The sequence below is a fragment of the Jatropha curcas genome, chromosome 8 (assembly GCF_041381405.1).
Source record: "Jatropha curcas cultivar XTBG-Jc1 chromosome 8, XTBG_Jcur_1.0, whole genome shotgun sequence".
NCBI classification, from domain to species: Eukaryota; Viridiplantae; Streptophyta; class Magnoliopsida; order Malpighiales; family Euphorbiaceae; genus Jatropha; species Jatropha curcas.
The window spans coordinates 23,971,497-23,991,694 of record NC_143158.1 but is presented as its reverse complement, the minus strand read 5'-3'; the positions used below and the strand labels follow the sequence as shown (position 1 = coordinate 23,991,694).

At 32.0% G+C, this 20,198-nt stretch overlaps 1 protein-coding gene across 1 annotated transcript; it reads right to left on the bottom strand.

Annotated features, from left to right (window-relative positions):
• Nucleotides 1-3,969: 3,969 nt before the first annotated feature.
• LOC105636476 (Galactose mutarotase-like superfamily protein) lies at nt 3,970-17,460 on the bottom strand. Its single transcript, XM_012219750.4, has 8 exons — nt 17,227-17,460; nt 15,166-15,240; nt 14,319-14,375; nt 14,079-14,239; nt 13,808-13,948; nt 4,957-5,059; nt 4,774-4,873; nt 3,970-4,411 (listed from the first exon to the last, which is right to left on the bottom strand). Exons 1-8 carry the CDS (start codon nt 17,323-17,325, stop codon nt 4,200-4,202), a joined length of 948 nt encoding a protein of 315 aa, XP_012075140.1. The 5' UTR covers nt 17,326-17,460; the 3' UTR covers nt 3,970-4,199.
• Between the last annotated feature and the right edge of the window lie 2,738 nt (nt 17,461-20,198).

Genomic DNA, 20,198 nt, shown 5'->3' with positions numbered 1-20,198 from the left:
TGAACAAGTTTAGAATCAGAAAATTCAAAACCAAGCAACCTTATTTTGTTAGCAATGCTAAGAAGCTTATCTGTATACTCCTTGATTGTCTCTAACTCCTTTATTCATTGCATCTCAAACTCACGAATCAGATTCAACACTTGCATTCCTCTAACTTTTTCATCTCCTTCATATTCAGTTTTGAGGAAATTTCAAACTTCAAATGCTGACTTCTGGTTCATGATTCTTGTAAAGATTTCTTGTGCGACAGCAACGAACAAGGTAGCTTTTGCCATCGACTTCCTTGTTTTTCTTAAAGTATGACTCTTCAGTTGAGCCATGGTTGGATTATTTGTCAAGGGAGTAACTTCGTAGTCCTCCTTAACAGCATCCTAGAGATCATTCGCCTCTAGGTGGGCTTCCATTCTGGCTGCCCATAATTGGTAATTTTCACCCTTAAACACTGGTGGTGCTAGTGCTGTATCAGAATCCATTTTATGGATTGAATCTAGGAACCTAAGGTTTTATGGTGGGTTTCTCTTGGCTCACGTACAGATCCTTAATAAAAAGAGCTCTAATACCAATATGTTGGTAAATGACTAATGATCTTTGAGAAGAAAAAAAGGTTAATAGTAGTGAAGGATTGAGAAAGATGATTATTTTATTCACTGATGCATTGCTTAAATACACAACATCGTAACAGGAAAAATAGAAAAAACAACAACAAACTTAGCTAAACTCTAGTAAGCAGTAACAGCTAGTAAAGATGGTCAAATAACAAACTCCTAAAAAATAGGCTAAGGAAACTGAACTAGATAATCTTACTGAAACTCCGTAGAATAATCAGCTACTGATGCACATGTTTAACAGTTTCCCTCTCCAATCAAATGATTTCTTTCTCATTTTTCAGCATTTTCAAAATTTAATTCAATTGCAACTTTACTATTGACTTTAAATTTGCAGCTCCATACACATGGATATAAGAGATAAAATATGAGGTTATAAGAAATAATTCTAAATAGATAAAAAATTCAAAAAAGTGACCAATTCTAGCTGCTAGACTATCATGATCTTTTTTTTTTTTTTTTTTTTTTTTTTGCCTTCTTTTTATCCGTGAAAAAACTGATGAACTGCAGATATTATGGAGATAAAAAAGTACCGTCACGAATGATTGTTATAAAGAAAGAGAGAAAAAAAAAAAAAAAGCGGCCAAAATTCATGAATAAAGTCAGTAAATATATTCTTAGGTCTCCAAACACCATGAATATCTAATTAAATAAAATTATAGATGGACACAAAAACAGAAAAAATTTAGATATTTTAAAATATATATAACGATTTAAATTATAAAAATACCTCAACTATGCGACTTGTTGTAAAATCATTTTAAAATGATCTTTTATCCCAGATACTCCCGTTTGAAAACATGTAATATATTGACACTCTAGTTTAAAACTTAAATCATTAAAGGATTAAAGTGATATTTAATATGAGACCTATTGATTTACCTTGAGTTAAATGAACCAAAAATTCACCATTTTAAAAGATTATTATTTTTTAATTAATGAATTAATAAGATAATATCACTTCAGTCCTTTGTATAACTATATATATTTTATTTTCTGTTATTAATTAATTAACTACTAATCAATGTCAAATTAAGGCCAAAAGATAATGTATGACTCTAATTATATATATATATATATATATATATATATATATATATATGAAAAATCAAATGTAGTTGTATTATTTTTTTGTCTAATTATCTATATCCTTAGGCCTTGAAAATGAGAGATTAAGAAAATGAAAGATATAAAAATGCTACCAACACTAATCTAATTTTCATTTATAGTGCAGTATACCTAACCTTTTCAGAAACTTGCTTCTGCAATTAATGGTTTGAGTTCAAATCTTTTACTGATTATTCTTCTTTAACTTACTGAATCCATAGATTTGATTTGTTTACCTTATTTATTTGTTTATTCATTTACAATATGCACGTGTTATTTATTTATTTTTTGTCTCCGACATTTCTGCAGAGATTTGTTTGGATTTTGGTAATCCTAAATTCTTTATTTTGCCTCAAACTACAAATCAAATGGCTTATTGAAGAATATAAAATAGAAAGAATTATCTTTCAATGATAGGATAGAATCACAAGTTTTAAACAAATTGAAAAGTCAAATAAGGAGCACGCAGAAGGCTGAGGTATCTCAAGAAACTAGAATGGAGGGGCGCGCAACGTTGGTCATATTAGTCAGCATTTGGGCATATATCAGTTCCTTTTATTAACCATTATTTTTACAATTTACAACTGAAAAAATACAGTACAATATCTACGGTTTATGAAATACAATTAATCCGTCTTATCTTTTTTAAATAGACTAAAATATCCTTATGGTATATTTCGTCAGACTATGCTTTCGTTCAATTTTTATATTTTCGCCATCAAATGCCTTATGAAATGACGAAAATATTTCTTTTATTTTTAAAAATATAGGGACAAAATTAGTTGTATTTTTCAAACTATAGGGACTTTACGATATTTTTTTTCGTATAATATTTTAGTATCTCTCATTTGACCTCTGTATTTTCTTATTAACTTAATGGAATATATAAAAATTAGACTAAAGAAACTAGTAATATAATAGAAGCAAAATATGGGAAAAATTTATAAATTTTAAAAAAGACAAAAACTCACTAGTTGTATTTTGTACATATTTTGCAAATCATAGGAATCGTACTTATATTTTCCCTCTTCAGTTCACCACATGTACAGCCTCGACATGAGGGTCCATTTTATAACAACCCAATGATGTCACTGTTTCCATTCTGTCGCACTTTACAAAAAAAAAAAAAAAAAAAGCAGCAGTTTCAAATGCTATGCTTTTCCAGTTGATTGTTGTTGTTGTATCAAAACCCTCTTGTTTTGTCTAGCATTATAAGTGGTGAAATCATTGAGCTAATCTTGACAAAATTGCCCTTTACTTGAAGAACTCTCCATTCTGTCAAATTTACGGGTTACTGGTTCATCCCTCAAATTGAAATACTTTAATGTATGGAATTGTTCTTTTTGGGAAAACATTGAGATTTGTGCCCTAAATCTCATCTCGTTGTGTCATCATGGGCCAAAAATAAGCCTGAAACTTCAGGATCTTCGCTGTCTAGTTCATTTGATTTTTAGTGCGCTACACAATTCTACAACTTACGTTATGCTTATATGCAGTTTTCAAGATATTTCTCTCAGCTAGAGACTCTCACATTGCAGATACTTCCTAAGCAGGTTAAGGATATTATACATGCCATAAAGTGCCTAGGGAGTAAGAATTCCTGAACTAACTTGTCTCAGGCACTTGATATTCAGAGTTTCTCTGCATGATGATGATGATAGTCTTCATGGCTTGCTAAACAGCTGAAAACAGAACTACCTCCTGGAGTAGCACTGCTCTTGTTTAATATATCCTCCTGGATTTTATTATTGATATATGCAAGACATGGATTGTACGAATGAGAACTAACCCTATGAAACCAATGCATGTAGAGATCGGGTTTTAGAATTTAGATTAAATCTGTAAATTTGTAAAAATAAAAACTTCCAGAAGTATAAATGAATAGATCATCAACTTATTAAATAAGCCTGAAAAAAGCAAGCTCAAGGGAGGTTATTGATCTGAGTTCTGATAAGCTCAGGAGCAATTCATTACATTTCATGCAAAGTGGAAATTAATAATGAATTGTAATACGTAAGTAATATAACTAATGAACCTAGGCTTTGTAAATGGAATTTGGTTCCTATGCTGTGAAAAAAGATATGGCAGAAATTATATACAAGTTCCTCCTGGCAGCGTTTGTGTACATATTCTTACATTGAGAAGTAAAAGGTTAATTACTGTTAAATTACATTTCACAGAAACTAGGAACACAATGGAAACCAGGAATTAATTATAACACAAATAATATATTAATTAGACAAATCAAATCAAAGTCTTGGAAATAAGAAAAGAACCATTTCATTTCACAATATTGTTGTATAAGAATTGCAATAGTCAATCTTACAATTTCTCAAGCAAAGCATACTTGATAAGATCTCAAAGAAGTGAAATTCCGATACTGAAATTATACAAGAGCAAATATTTAGAGCACTTGATTGGAACTTACAGCCAATGTAGCTGTACAGTACAGAAATCTTTTAAGACCAAAATAGTACACATTGCTTCTTAGCTGCTCAGAACTTTCTGAGGATCAAGTTGGCCACTACAGTAACTGGAAGGAACGGCAGAAAGTTCAAGCCTTCCTCTCCATTCTTCACCAGGTTTTAACGTAATAGGCTTTTCGATGGCTGCAGCCTCCACGCACAACATGTGCTTGTATTCGTCATCCCCAAAATCAGCCAAAGCTTTTGCCTTCTTATCCCATGGGTTCCACACCACTACATACAAAAGATAAGAAAAAAAGGTACATAATGTGTTCATTACTGGGGAACACTGAATGGGAAAATTTATAGCTCAAGTTAATAGCAAAAGCAACTCAGTTTCCAAGCTTGGTCGACCCGGTTTCGAATGCTAGTCTTTCTATATTCTATTTCTCTAAAAAGGGACTTAATGTCACAATATCTACCTAAATGGATAATGCACTTCAGTTTTTCACAGTATGAATGATAACTCAGAAAGCCAAGAGAGAATCAAAGAGTGAAAACATCAGAGTCCCACCCTCAGGAAGCTTTTAGCATAAATGGCTAAAACAATGTCGATCATGCTACGTTAAAAAAACAGAAAGAAGTGTAAATCTCACCGGCATCTGGAAGTCCATCTTTCCGTAATACAAATGTTCTCTTTTTTTCATGATCCAGAATTGCTATCTTCGTTGGAGTGCTGAGGTATATCTTATCAATCTATGTAAAGATAAAGGTTAAAATTAGAACATCATAAACCGATAACCACAAGTATAAAGAGAAAACCAGTATCCTTAACTCACTTCTGATTCAAAAGTTATTGCATCCCCTTGCTCAGTAAACCGTTCCTTATTCTGCAGGTTGTCAAGATAATCCAGAGTCTCTAAGCCTTCAACTCGAACTTCACTGCAAAAAGGTAAAAAACAAATAAAAGAATGAGGGAATAAAACACTATCAAACCAGAAAAACTAAAGCCTGCATTTGGGCAAAAATTAATAACAGCATGTGTAAATCAGTTTTGCCTTAGAACGACAGTAGGCTATATAAGGCAAATATAAAGATCTACCACAACATTCTTCAGCAGAAATGGCTGTACAATTGGTGGATTCAGAAAATAAGAAACAAAAATTTAACTCAAAAGCTGATAGTGGACTGAGAAGTTGCAAATATTGGCCAGTCTAATTTTCAAAGAGTTCCATTTTTCACATATCTGCCCATGTGAACATTATCAAGGCTACCAACACCAAGTGGAATGGGAAAAGATGAACTAAAGGGATTATATCTAAATCTAGCATCAGGTACAAGTTGGACTATTGCATTATAGATAACCACAGAACAGGAAAGCTATTCAATAAGCCAAGAAAGCCCGAATTTTCAAGGTTAATGCAATGCAATAAAGGAAAAACCTATGCAAAATTGTTAATAATTGAAACTTCTAAGGTTCTGATACTACTCACAAGTCAACAATACATAGGGATGGAACAAAGATTCTTTTAGAACAAACCCTAAATACAGAACCAAAAAGAAATACTAACATGTTGAAGGTTTGAGGATTTGCTTACACACTTGTATATTCTGTTTTCTGTAATCTATTAGTGGGGTTAGGTAAAAGTATGGATTTGGCTTGAGTATTGAATCAACTAAGAATAACTTAGTTATGGGCTGAAGTGAAATATGGTGAAAGTATGGCTCAAATCTGTTTTTGTAGTTTGCACTTTAAAACTAGTAGTTAAATAGAAGCCTCAAGTAATCAATGAAATATAACTTTTTGAAGGTTCAACTTACACAACCTGTTTTGTTTGTGCTGTGTGTGTGAAGTTAAGTTACAGAGCCTGCTGTGTGTGTGAGCTGTGAAAGTGTCTTCCATGCTACCATTCTGAACATGGCATCAGAGCTGTAATTGATCTTTAAGGGGTTTGTGGCTGAGAGAAAACAAGTAAGAAACCTTCCTAAAAGACTTAAACACTTGCGAGTTTCAGAGTATGGCTTCCAGCAGTCTTTCCACTCCTTCAGCTCCTGTTTGCACTAGCGAAAACTACCAAATATGGGCAGTTAAAATGAAGGCTTATCTGAGAGCTTTTCATTTGTGGGAAGCTGTGGAAAATGGTGTAGATCCTCCTCCCTTGGGAGGAAATCCCACAGCTGACCAAAGGAAACTATATAATAAGGAGTGCGGGAAAAAGTTCAAGGACTATAGCATGTGAAACAGCAAAGCTTGGGACAAGATCAAAGAGGAGTCCCTAGGCAGTGGAGAAAACAGGGAAAATGCAAGTGTTTAACTTGAGAAGGGAGTTTGAGTTCCTTCCAATGAAAGACTCAGAATCTAAGAAAGATCGCTAGTTAACAAAATCAGGCTGTTGGATGAAGATTTGACCAACAAGAGGATTGTGGAGAAGGTTCTTGTTAGTCTAACAGAAAGATTTGAGGCAAAATTCTCATCTTTAGAAGATTCTAAAGATCTGAACCAGCTAACTCTGCAAGAGCTGGTCCATGCCTTGCAAGCACAAGAACAAAGGAGTTTAAGATGAAGAGTCAATAGAAGGAGCCCTTCTTGTCATGAATAAAAGCTATGTTTCTACTAGTAGCAGTGGGAAAAACAAGAGAATGAAGGAGAAATGACAAATGACGGCAAGAAAAGTTTTGAGAAGAGAGGAAAATTTCCAACATGTGGAATTTGCAAGAAGACCAATCATCTAGAAGGTCTTGCTCAGAGAATAAATAATGTAGAAGCTGTGTCAGGTATGATCACATTGAAAAAGCTTGCAGATCCAAACAAATCAAAGACAACAACCACCTGCACAACAGGACAACTTTGTAGAGAACCAAGTTCAGCAGGAAAACCATTTGTTTATGGTTTCAGTCCCTCAAAACCTCAAAACATACCTGGTTTGTTGATAGTGCATGTACCAACCACATCGCAAGTGATGTTAGCTTGTTGCACACCTTGGGTAAAGTGACAGGAAGAAGGTCAAGCTAGCAAATGGAGATGTAGTGGAAGCTCAAACAGAGGAACAATACTTGTCCAGACTAAGCAAGGTATTAAAACAGTTCCTGATGTTTGCTTAGCTTAGCCAAATGCAGAAAAGGGGCATGGGTGTTATTCAAAGGCTATTGCTGCACTATTTTTGAACCTAGTAGTTTTGATATAGCTAAGGTGAAATTGGTTCACAATAGTTACTCTTTTAATTAGGAATTAGTAAAGCAACATGCATATAATGCTGGCCATGAGAAGTCTTGGTTAAGGCATTGGAGATTGGGCATTTTAACTTGAAATCTTTAAAGTTTATGTGCTCAAATGAATTAGTGAAGGATTTACGGCAGATTTTTGTGAACAATGAAGTTTGTGGGCTGCTCTCAGCTCGGGAAGTTGCATAAGAAAACCAATTGAAAAAGCTTGGAGAGCATAGATTAACTTAGAGCTAGTGCAAACGGATGTCTGTGGTCCAATGAGGGATTAATCCTTAAGCCAAAAAAACGTACTTTATCTTGTTTATTGATGATTTCGCAGGTATAACTTGAGTCTATTTCCTAAACTCCAAGTTCCAAGTATTTTCTACAGCAATTCAAGGTTTTCCTGGAAAAACAAAGTGGCTGTAATTCAAAGACTCTTAGATCAATGGGACTGAATACATCTCTACAGAGTTTCACAAGTTTTGCAAGGCTTTGAGCAACATCAGTTGACAATCAGCTATTCTCCTGAATAAAATGGAGTTTCAAAGAGACAATACGATCGTAATGGAGATGGCCAGATTCATGTTATTTGAGAAGAAGCCACCTAAAAGCTTCTGAGAAGAAGCAGTTTTACTATTGTATACATGCTCAACAGGCTACCTACAAGGTTTATGGCAGGAAAGACACCTATTGAGGCTTGGAGTGGTAAAAAAACTTTCAGTGCAGCACCTGAAAGTCTTTTGCATGTGCCACCTATAAAGAGGGGAAAACTTGATGAAAAAGCAGAAATTGGGATTTTCTTGGGGTATGCAGCAGAATCCAAGGGCTACAAAATCGACAATCTACAAAATATGAAAGCAATGGCAAGTAGGGATGTGGAGGCTGATGAAGAAGCATATTAGTATTGAAAAAGAAACAGAGGTTGAAGGGAAATGCAGTGGCTCAACTAGAAAATGGTGTTGAAATAATTTAGAATCCAGCTTAGGAGATCAAGCTGAAGACAGAAATTCAGAGTAGAGCTCACTGCTGACACTGGTGTCCTCAAAGTTAGACCCCTAGCTGATGTGTATTAGAGGTGCAAGGTACCGATCTTTGAAGTGTGGAACCAGGCAGTGGAAGAGAAGATGAATATGATAGAGAAAAAAGGCACAAGGTAGCTTGTCTCTAAGCCTAAAAGCAAGAATGTAATTGGTGTAAAATGGGTCTTTAGGATCAAACTTAATCCCAATGGATTCATCTTCAAGCATAAGGCCAGATTGGACGTTAAGAACTATGCAGAATAGCCAGGAGTGGACTATGGTGATGCTTTTGCACCTACAGCTAGGCATGACACCATTAGACTGTTGGTGGCACTCGCAGCTTAGATGGGATGAAGAATGTGTCACATGGATGTCAAATCAGCCTTCTTAAATGGCCTGCTTCAAGGAGAAATTTATGTAGAACAACCAAAAGGGTCTCAAGTTAAAATAGTGAAAGGATGGTATACAAGCTAAGAAGGCACTCTATGGCCCAAAACAAGAAACAATTGTGCAGCAGAATTGACTCCTATTTGTCAAAACAAGGACTCAAGGAATGAAAATGAAGCTAAAACATATGTTAGAGAGGATGATGATGATGAGAAGCAACAACTCGTTATATCTTTGTATGTTGATTACCATTTGTAGGGGTGTAAATTGATTTGGAACATACCAATATAAATCGAACTTCCCAATTGAATTTTATTTTGAAATTCAGGGTATTGATGAATTGAACAGCACTTTAGGGCTGGTTCTATTGATGAATTGAAGAGCACTCCAGTGTATGAATTCAGTCTTGGCTTTGCCGTATTTTCATGGAATTCTAAAAGCAGGATTTGGTAGCTCAGTCAACTGTTGAGGCTAAGTACATAGCAGCAGCAGCTACTGCTAACCAAGCAATTTGGCGAAGAAAGATTCTTAATGATTTGAAGTGGAACAAATGAAAGCTATTGTCATTAATGTAGATAATAAATTTGCTATTACCATAGCAAACAATGTAGTCCAAGAACCAAGCACACACATGTCAAGCTCCATTTCATTAGAGTAGTGTATTGGATTAAGATTCTATTAGATTTTAAAAGATTTTAAAATTCCAATAGTATTCAATCTAGATTTTTTTGGAGTCTATTAAAATCTGATGGTATTCAATCTAGATTTTTTTGGAGTCTATTAAAATCTGATGGTATTCAATTATGACCTTTTAAAAGTCCATATAAATTTGATGGTATACAAAAAATTACTAATTTGAAAAGATTTTGTAAAATTATTGATTTCGTTGGGATTTTAAGGTGCCCGGTATGAATAAAAGAGTCATTCACAAATCCATCCTCCCAACCCAAAGATTTCAAAAATCTTTTAAAGTCTAACAGAATTTTAATCCAATACACCCCTTAATCAGGACGAAAGCAGAGCGAGTACTTGCGAATTTAAAATGTATCTATTTAAAATTTTACTACTCGTATCCGATCTAAACTCATTTAAATACTCATTTAAGTACATGTATTTGAACCCGTTTAAATTTTACTATATGTATTTGTCCAAAACTCGTTTTAAGTACCTCTTGAATGGGTAGGGTACCTACGAATCTTAAACTATTCAAATTCGAACTTATTTAAAATATATTTTTTACTAATAACGGATAGAATACTTGCAGGTACCAATTAACGAACCTATTTAATATAGAGATTAACGGATAACTGGTATCCAAATATCTATACATATACCCTACTTGTATCCATTATGGGTAGTAATTTCACTACCCATATCCATTATGGGTAGTAATTTCATTATCCATATCCGTTGCATACCAATTTATAACTACCCATATGCTCTTTAAATGGATCGGAGCAGGTATCCTAAAATACTTGTACCACTTCTATCCCTACCCCTTAAAATGTAAAACAATGTGTTAATTATTGGATTAGTTTCGAATTAATTCATGTACTGTGACTTTGATATTTTGACAAAAATTAATATTAATGTTGCAAATTTTCAGAATTAATTTGATTATTTTTGAAATTTTTATGCATCAATTTCAATTAAATAATGATATAATCAAATAAAAAATTGAAAAAGTTTGAAATAGTCAAAGAACTGAAAAATACATTCTGCCATTGTTGTGGCTAGACCACTAGGCTCTGTGAGCCGCAAGCGGCAGGCCATGCATCGGTTTCAAATTAATATAAAACCACCTCCTCGCGCGAGCTCTAGCAGTTGGCGGAGGTCTATGGTCTTCTAATCACATTGTGACTGTTCTAGGAGCACAGGATGGCCGCTGGCGACGCAGGCCATTGCAGCCTTTCACTTTCGACAGTGGTAAGGTTTTAATGACGGAAAAAAAAATGATTTTGGAGAAGATGACGCATTTAATTTTTGGTCCCTCATTGTTTTTCAATTTTTCAATTAGATTCCAAAACCTTTTAATTTGTTCAATTAGGTACTGAAATTAATTTTGATTAAATATATAAAAATCACTGTAATTCCATCAAGGTCAATAAAAATCTATAAAAAAGTCTCACCAATTCCACAAAACTCTATGTAGAATTCTAGTGGAATATGTGAAAATCTTAGAAAATCCTTTAATTTCATCAAACTCAATAATTCTTTTAAAATCTTACACGATCCTAAGTCAATACACCCCCTTAGAGAAGCTGAAAAAAATCAAGAAGTTCACTTGGTAAAATTGCAAATCTGAGCAGCAAATTGCAGATATCTTCATTGAAGCTTTGCCTAAAGCAAAGTTTGAAAGTATAAAAGAAAATTCTCAACGAGTGTTGAAGACTGAGAATTTGCTTGATTACTTTTGACTAATTGTTTTGGAGGCAAATTTGTATTTTCTATTTTCTGTTACAAGCTTGCTGTTACATCATGTCTATTAGTGGGATTAGGTAAAATATGGGTTTAGCTTGAGTGTTGAAGTCAGATAAGTATGGCTTAGTTATGGGCTGATGTGAAGTATGGTGAAAGTATGGCTGAAATCTGTTCTTGTACTTTAAAACTTGTAGTTAACTCTATATAAGTCTCAAGTAAACAATGAAATATAGCTTTTGAAGGTTCAAACTACAGAAACTGTTTCATTTGTGCTGTGTGTGTGAAGGTTTAGTTACAAAACCTGATCGTTGTTTGTGAGCTCTATGTATTCTGAACTACCATTCTCAACATAATGATTAAGTTGACCCTCTCATATGTCAGTAAATTCACAATTTCCCAAGACCACAATTGTAGGGGTTGAAGAAAAATCATTGACACTTGTACAGTCACAGGGTTATCTGGAATAAGGCCTCTTTTGGTTGGGGGTAAGTGAACTCGGGAACTTGGACTTCCGGGAAATAATGAATTTGGTCATGTTTGGTTCCCAAAAATAAAGAACTTCCAGGGAAGTTGAATTGCTCAACTTACTGTCCGTACAGGAAGTTGTTTCCTCTCCTCAACCCAAGGAAGTGCACTTCCTGACCTCTAAAAATTTGACAATCTCCACTTTGCCCCTATTTAGTGCTACTGTTGCAATAATTAAAAGCTTATGGAAATTTGGTATTTTTGGCTTAAGATGACTTTTTGCAACAACTCGACCCAATTTGACCTCTTAACAGCCCTAAGAAATTAACTTCATTAATTAATTAACTAAAATATTTCACAAACACAACATTTTTCTAATTAAAATAATATTTTTATTTATTATTATGTAAAATATATGAATTATAAGGTAAGTCGAATGATGTCAAACATATATAAAATGTGCTTCATAGTTTTTTTTTTAATGAATTATTTTAATTATTATACTTAAAAAAGTTTTTTTTTTTTCAATGAATTATTTCAATTATTATACTTAAATTCATAGTAGGAGCATTATCGTCATTTGACATGTAAAAATTCATTAACAAAGTTTTTTTTCCTCGGAATTCAATATATCAACCAAACAATATTCACACTGTACTTCCCAGGAAGTAGGTGAATTTGAACCAAACGAGGCCTAAGCAAACATCTTATCTCTTTTTAATGAAATTATTTCTTTCCTGATTTACTCCACGTTTGATCCAAGCTCCTGCTTAGAAAGAAAACTTCCTTTTTTTTTTCTGAAAGGAAGAAAACTTCCATATTTAATGAAAACATGCCTACTGAATTTTCCCACAATTGATTCCAACCTCTTGCGCAAAAAGGAAAACCAAAATTCGTCCAAGAAATATTTGTCAAAATTTGCTAAACATCAGACCAAATCAACTGATAACAAAATATTCCCAGACGTGAAATATCTCCAAAGAGGGAAGGCATGGATTAAATTCAACCTTTTTTCTTTAGTTAAAATAATGATATGAACCTTCTAGGAACAACTTATATCACCAGGAGAATTAGGGAATAGAAAAAAATTAGTAACCTATTCTTTACCCCCTATGGTTATCTCATCAGTTACAGCTAGGTCAAGTAAAGCAGAGCTAAGAGGATAGTAGAGTCTTGGAAAGAGAGGGGAAAAAAAATATTAGTCCATTTGGATAAATAATCATTTAAGGAATGTGGATTTGGATTTGAATTTCAAGACTAAAATCATAAAATTTAGTGTGCTACCAGAACTCTAGATACTTCATTATTTCAAATGACTAGCTATCCAAATGGACCATTAGTAAGTGTAACTAGGGATAATGCTTATTCTACCAATTTCGCAAGTTAAAAGAATAATGTTTGAGGATCTAGATAATTTAACAAATCCTATGTTTTCTGTCTCCCTAAACACACAAAGACTGAATATGGTTAATCATTCCCTCCTCATTCATCATCTGACTTGAAGCCCCATAAGAAAAAGCATTGGTCTCAAACGATCAAATCATGAACTGCCATCTGCAGAACTAAGACAGCTCTTGCATATGAAGCAGAAGATTAATGTGAATAAAGGTTGGTATCCAATGATGGTGAAGCTTAAACATATTAAGGCGCGGTTGACTTGTTTATTTTTTCATTTTTAATCTAGAGGGAATGTATGACTTGTAATAGCAAGCAAAGGAAATCAACCAAGGTTCTAAAGAAGTATTCTGGGAGCAGCTTAGCAGGTACATATAAAAACATGCTTCGAATTTAAGGTTTCCGAAAGCATCCAAGGATTATATCACAACCAAAATCTCCTACTATTGCCAGAAACAAACAAGAGGAATATTACAGCAATTTACAAATCTATTCTATATTAACTTTTTCAACAGGAAGTTGAACTTGTAACCATTCTGAGGTTTCCAGATCATGGTTTTAAATAATTCCAAATGGAAAATTCTGTTAACAAAATTAAAGGTTTTCAAGATAAAAACATGGCTTAGTAGTTAGATGAATCAACAACTATAATGACAGTATATTATAAGGAAAAGTAGTGAATTCTACATGACAGCTTATGACAGTCTCATGCATGTCTAAACAATAAGAAGATACTAATACAACTGTGAAGCACGTCATATTATGACCAAAACAGCAGAAACCAAGTTTATCATACCTGATGTCTGAAACGGAGAAATAAGTGTGATATGCAAAAGTGAATGAAAATGGCTTGCCATCAGCATTGGTATTTCGAACCCGAGATGTCAGCATCAAATCTCCTCCCGGTCCCAAAGCTACCCTCAAGCGGAATTCAAAACTAAGAGCAGAAAAAAAAAAATAAAAGCATTTTATGCAAGCCTATCACATGGAAAATTAATTATGTAAATTTTACCAAACAATAATTGTAATAAAGAATTCAAATAAATTAAAGATTTCAAATACTTCACCTATGAGGCCAAATTTTCATATCGTCTTCAGTGGGCTTGAGGATCAAATCAATAAAAGCCCTACTAGAAGAAATTGTTGGAAAAGGAGGTGGGTCAGAGTCGATGCTCCAAAATCTATTCCTTGCAAATCCATGTGACTCAAGACCACCATGACTTGCAAACTGCATATATTGACCAAGCTTTCATGACTACGAACATGATAAAACAAGTAAGAAGGAAGGTAGAGGAATAGGAACATACTTGAGGGAAACATATTGGAATACCTCCTCGTATAGCCTTTGAAGTCCTAAATTGAGCCTGTACAATACATCCAACAGTCAGTTTGAGCTCATTTAGGAGAATAAAAATGACTCGGATATGAAGCACACAACAGGAACATCCTGGTGCACAAGACTTTCAAAATTGAAGGATCTAGGTAAGGTCAAATATGCAGCCTTCCCATGCACTCTAAGAAGGCTGTTTCTATAGGTTGAACATGTGACCTTAAAGGTTACAATGGAACAATCTCACTACTACACTTCACCATCTCCAGATAAACAGATATAAGAATAAAAAGATAATTAAGGAAAGATGTAAATAGGTACAGTTAGCTCTTGTCTAATCATCTATGGCATGGCAACAACAAGAAGCATCATGCATGACACAACATCAGCAGCACCAAAAGTTGCACAATGCCAATGAACTAAAGATGCATATTTACAGTGGATCCAGAGAAAATATAGAAGACTTTTGACTCAGGATGACATGGTACCTTTACTACTGGCAATTAATATTTTTTCCCAATGCAACAACCAGTCAACTACAGAGTTCCGTACTCTTGCAATCATTTAAAGTTAGGTCATTTCAAAAAAAAAAAAATAAAAAGAAAAACACAATGCTCTAGTAGAGTGCAATAAATTCATTCACATGCATTTTCTATTTTTCATTTGTACTTGACATTTTTAAAGTAACACTGTTTTACATGTCTGTAATTGATGTAGTGCAAAGGATATACTATATAGAGATATAAAAACTTCAATGGCATTCCAAAAGTGGAATCAAACACAATAATTACAAAAGCAAGAACTACTAGATTATTACATAGCACCTTACTGCTAACAAAAAGCAACTCCTCTCCGTGGTCATTCTTCCAAGATGTTACCTGACCCCCATATAGATACACCTGGATAAACAAAAATACGTAAAACGGTGCACTATAAAAAGAAAGGAACTATTATGGCAAAAGAGAGTAAGCTTGTGAACTGACCCCATAGATGATGACAACAAAAAATTAAACAAGACAATAGTACAGAAGACATGCAAAACATTAAAATTCATGACATTCAATAGCTACCTAAATAAGGAAAACTTCTCCAATTTCCTCGCTGCTTAATGGCCTTAACCAAGTCTACTGATTCCCTTAGATGTCATCAGTAAAAGTTCTATCACAGTTCTATTATTCATTGTGCTGCAGATAGTCCACCTTTATTATTAGAAAATCTCCAGAAATTAGGATACCCAGTGAATTGTCGAATAACAATATTTCAAGATTTTATAAGATCTATAAACAATCATCTATACTTTTCAAGTAGTGCATTACCCAAACCCAAGTACCCTCTATTTGATATGAGAAAAAAGAGACCGATATGTGCTCAAAATCTATGAAAAAATATATCCAAACATTAGAAAAAATGAAGCTCAATTAAGTTCAAATATGAATAGAAGGCATAGTTTTTTCTACTCTATTTGTTACCTAATACTACATATCAGATAAGGGTAATTGATTATGGATATGACGACTTGATAAGTCCAACCAACCGATACATGCACACATAAACTACTCATGCCAAGCTCAGATCGTGAAGTGAAACAGAAAAAAAAAATATGCACATGCAAGACTTTTTCTGTTCGAGAGGAAAGGGAGAAAAGGAAAAGATAACCAGTCTGTAATACGCATTACCTACATTAACATAACTATATATAAATTTAAATGTAGCTAATGTACTTCTTTCTATCCTATTCTTTCTAAACAGGGTATTATAGATAAATAAAAGAAGCAGCTTAAGCTAAAGCTACTCTCAGTGAAACAGATCAGTCTGACAAGAAACATTAAATCAGAGGACACCGAGCTCAAAGGTTTGTTGCACTTTTATTCTGTTAACAAAAGGCGAAAATCAACTCTAATTTTTTTTTTTTTTTTTTCAATGAACATATAACAAAAAAAGAGGAATAAATTTTTCTTTTCCTATTGGTGCATTATTCTCATTCTAAAGATCATTCAAAAGAAGCCCAAACAGATTTTAAATTTTGAGAATATTTCAAACACTAGGAAAATCACTTGTGACTGAATAGCCCACATCCATGTTAATCCTTCTCAACCTGCATATGTCTAAATCATGCAGATGGATGGGAATGTGTGTCAGACTGTTGCATTTCTTACATATATTATTGTAGAAATCCACAAAGTTAAGAATCCATTCCATTTAGCTAAAATTTCATTATTAGATCTTAACCATTAGATTTGGATTTATCAAAACCAAAGCCGCCAACTAAGGAAATGGCAATTGCTGAATAGGTAAGAAGCAAAACTCAACAAGCATACAGTTTAAACTAACCAGAAGTAGCACCTATATTTAAAACCTGATCAAAATAACTCTAGCTCTAAATCTGAATAGACTCTCTATTGAAAATACTAAATCTATTGCCGGTAAATCACATTGCTGAGTCCTGACGCGCAAACATTCCATAGAAGATTGCAATTGGGAAAAAAAAAAAAAAAAGAAAAGAAAAAAGAAGAAAGAAACCCTAATGAAATATTAATGCATTCATTATAATTCGGCCAATCAATCATAGCATGCAAATCCAAAGTTAAGCTTCAAGATTAAGCGTTTAAAATTCGAACCGATAAGATTAGCATCCTTAACTTTAACCTAAATTCAATTGCTAAATTCAGACATTAACTAATTACAATTCCATCAAGAGATCTGAGCTTATTAATGCGCAAACAAATGCAAAGGAACCCTAAGTGAAAAATCGGAAGCAGATTAAACAGCGAAAGGAGTTAGATCATATAAATAAGAATCAAAAATCAGAGCAATGAGAGTATGGTAGTGGCCGTGGCCGTGGCCGTGGCCGTGGCCATGGCGATGGCTCATCGTCTATATATTACCTCGACGGAACTGCCGCGTGTCTCGCGGAGAACGACCTTGTCGAATCCGTTGATGCCTTTACACAACTCCACCGGTATCTTATCGCTGCCCCTAGCCATTAATTCTCCCTCTAGCGCTCAGCTCTTCTTCTTCCTCTTCTTCTTCTTCTTCTTGTACTTGAACAAACTTGCTGTACAAATTTGTAAAACCCTCTACACTATTGAAATTCAGTAGGAGCTCTTTATGTGATCTCTGTGTTTGATTTTTGATGATTTGATTTAATATTTAATTTTTGTTTTGCTCTGCCATTTCCAGAGCTGCAGTGATACTATGATTTTTATTTTTCTGTTTTTTTATTATTATTAGTATAATATTTTTTCGATGGAGAAAGCAAGTAAGCAACCGACTGACCCCAACTATTTCCAAAATGGATAGAATTCCTTTTGTCCTTTTCAGTTTCCAAATCCATCCATATTTTTGTTTCCGCAAGTTGTATAAATTCACTGTTATACTTTACACCCAAAAAAAATCTGACACCTTTAATTTTAATTTAAAACATTATTTATTAAGTATTTTAATTGGTAAAATTTTTAATTACACATTTCAAATTTATAAATTAAATCAATTAAACTATCATTTGATAGTATAAAAATATGAAAATTAATTATTTTCAAAAAAATGTGAAATTAATTAATTATTATTTTATAAGATATAATAACTATAACATGGAATAATTATTTTACATATAAAATAAAAAATATCAAACAAAAGAACTATTATTTCTTTAGCTAACAAAGATGGAAAAAATATATATATATATTCTGGTGATGGTGGTTATGGTATTTGAAGTGGAAAAATAACTCTATATCGTAGTGTTCGATACCATTTAAGAGAATTTGCAGATAATCATTCCGAAAATAAAAAAAAAATTATTTAATTTGCGGCATTTTTCATTGAGAACTACTATTGAGAGGGGATTTGGCATTTTGAAGAAATGTTTTCAATCCATAGACTCAAAATCCAGTTGGCTTTATGAAACACAAATGGATTTGGTGTTAGCAAGTTGCATCCTTCGTAATCTTATAATGAGAATTGATCCCGATGACTTTATAACGGAGGAATCAATTGCTCAACATAGTCAACAATTTATGAGACAAATGGTTAATCTTAATCCAAGAGAGGAAAGAGAAGAGAGTAGGGAAAATATTTTCCAACTAATCTTGCATATAATAACCAAATGTTGGAAAATAACTTGCTGAAAAATATTTTCTAATAAAATATTTTTCAGCAAATTACTTTCATGCAAGTTATTTTATGGAAATAAATGGAACTTTAATTTTAAAACAATTACGAAAGTTTTTACGAAAAATACATATGTGACTTTCAACTCTATATTATACGTTTTAACGCCATATATCTCTATATTTATATTTTAATTCTATATATAAATGTTGAATGAAGAGGAATGATGGAATTTTTAATAATACCCTTAATGACATTTGAGATACTTAAAATAATTTTAGTCATGATCAATTAAAAAATTTTCAGTTAAATAAATAAATAAATATATATATATATATATATATATATATATATATATATATATATATATTGATTTAACTGGATATATTTTAATTAAGCCTTTCACAATTTATAAATTTTAATTTTATTTAATTTAAATAAATATATGTGATAATAAAGCATTTGAAATTTTTTAAATTTTTAGGTGTTGTTGGTTTTCGCTTAAATTTTTTGTATTTTTGTTTTTTTTCTTAAAAAATAAATAAAACTTGTTTTTCTGAACTTTTTTTTTTACTTTACGTTTAAGAAAACTGTTTTTAAAACAAAAACCAAATTTAATGAAACCATAAATAGTGGTTTATGCAATTGTATCTGTTTTTAATTCCACATTCTTTTTTTATTTTTTTTATAAGACTTATCCTTATTAAGGTTTTTATTATTATTATTATTATTATTATTATTATTATTATTATTATTATTATTATTATTATTATTTTCTCTATCTATATAAATCTAATGTCATTTATTTATGCAAAAAATAAAAATAGGTAATTTTATTTTTTTATTAAAATTATATTTTTTTCTATCTATTCTCTATTTAGTATTATTTTTAATTTTATTATTATTTTCTAATGTCATTTGGTATTATTTATTTATTATAATAGTTGGATTTTATATTTTTATTCAATTGATTATATAAGCAATAATCAATAGTTATTGTAATTTTGAAATTGAAAAATTAAATTGTGAAATATTTTTAACCATTTTGTCCCAAATTTTGAATTTTTAAAATTTTTATTATTAATTAAAATTTTTAATGGGAGAGATTTGATAATTGAAAAAATTTTCATATCATGGACTAAAAGAAAAGAAAAAATAATTTAAAAAAAAAACAGTTTTAAAAAGGTAAGTAACCAACTGCTTCATATTTTTAATAAATAAAAAAATTAAAAATAAACAACTATAACAAACAATGCAAACAATGCGTTAACTTCTCAATTTTATTTTTTAATTTTATTATGTAATTGTGATTTAAAAAGATTTTATTTAGGAGAGTTATAAAAAAAAAAATTTTTATTTTAATTATTTTTTATTTATGCTTGTATAATTTGATCGGATATATTTTTATTGATTTGTCAGTTAGTACTTTTTTTTTTTTTTTTTGTCAATCAAAATCAAATTTCATTAAATCATGACCTTTCCAGTTGAAGAAGGGATTGATTTTCAACATTCAAATTGGTTTTTTTTAAGTAATTTATTTATTATTGTATGTTTCTAGTCTTATTTATGATGTGTGTTGTATGTTGACTATGCTGATTATATTCTATTTTTTTGTCTCTTTTAATTTTTTTTTATCTATGTAATATTAAAACATGAGTTTTTATTTAGGTTAAAATAAATACAACTGGTTAATTTGTATTATATTTTACTGTACAAGCTACTTGTAGTGCTACTTTATATGTACTTTATT

Bases quoted from the DNA above. Each gene is read 5' to 3' on its own strand.
- LOC105636476 (XM_012219750.4), bottom strand. From the start codon at position 17,325: ATGGCTAGGGGCAGCGATAAGATACCGGTGGAGTTGTGTAAAGGCATC. The intron at 13,949-14,078 runs GTGAAGTATTTG...TTCTGCTCTTAG, and splicing joins ATGAAAATTTGGCCTCATAG to TTTTGAATTCCGCTTGAGGG. The intron at 4,412-4,773 runs GTGAGATTTACA...TTTTGTATGTAG, and splicing joins AGATGGACTTCCAGATGCCG to TGGTGTGGAACCCATGGGAT.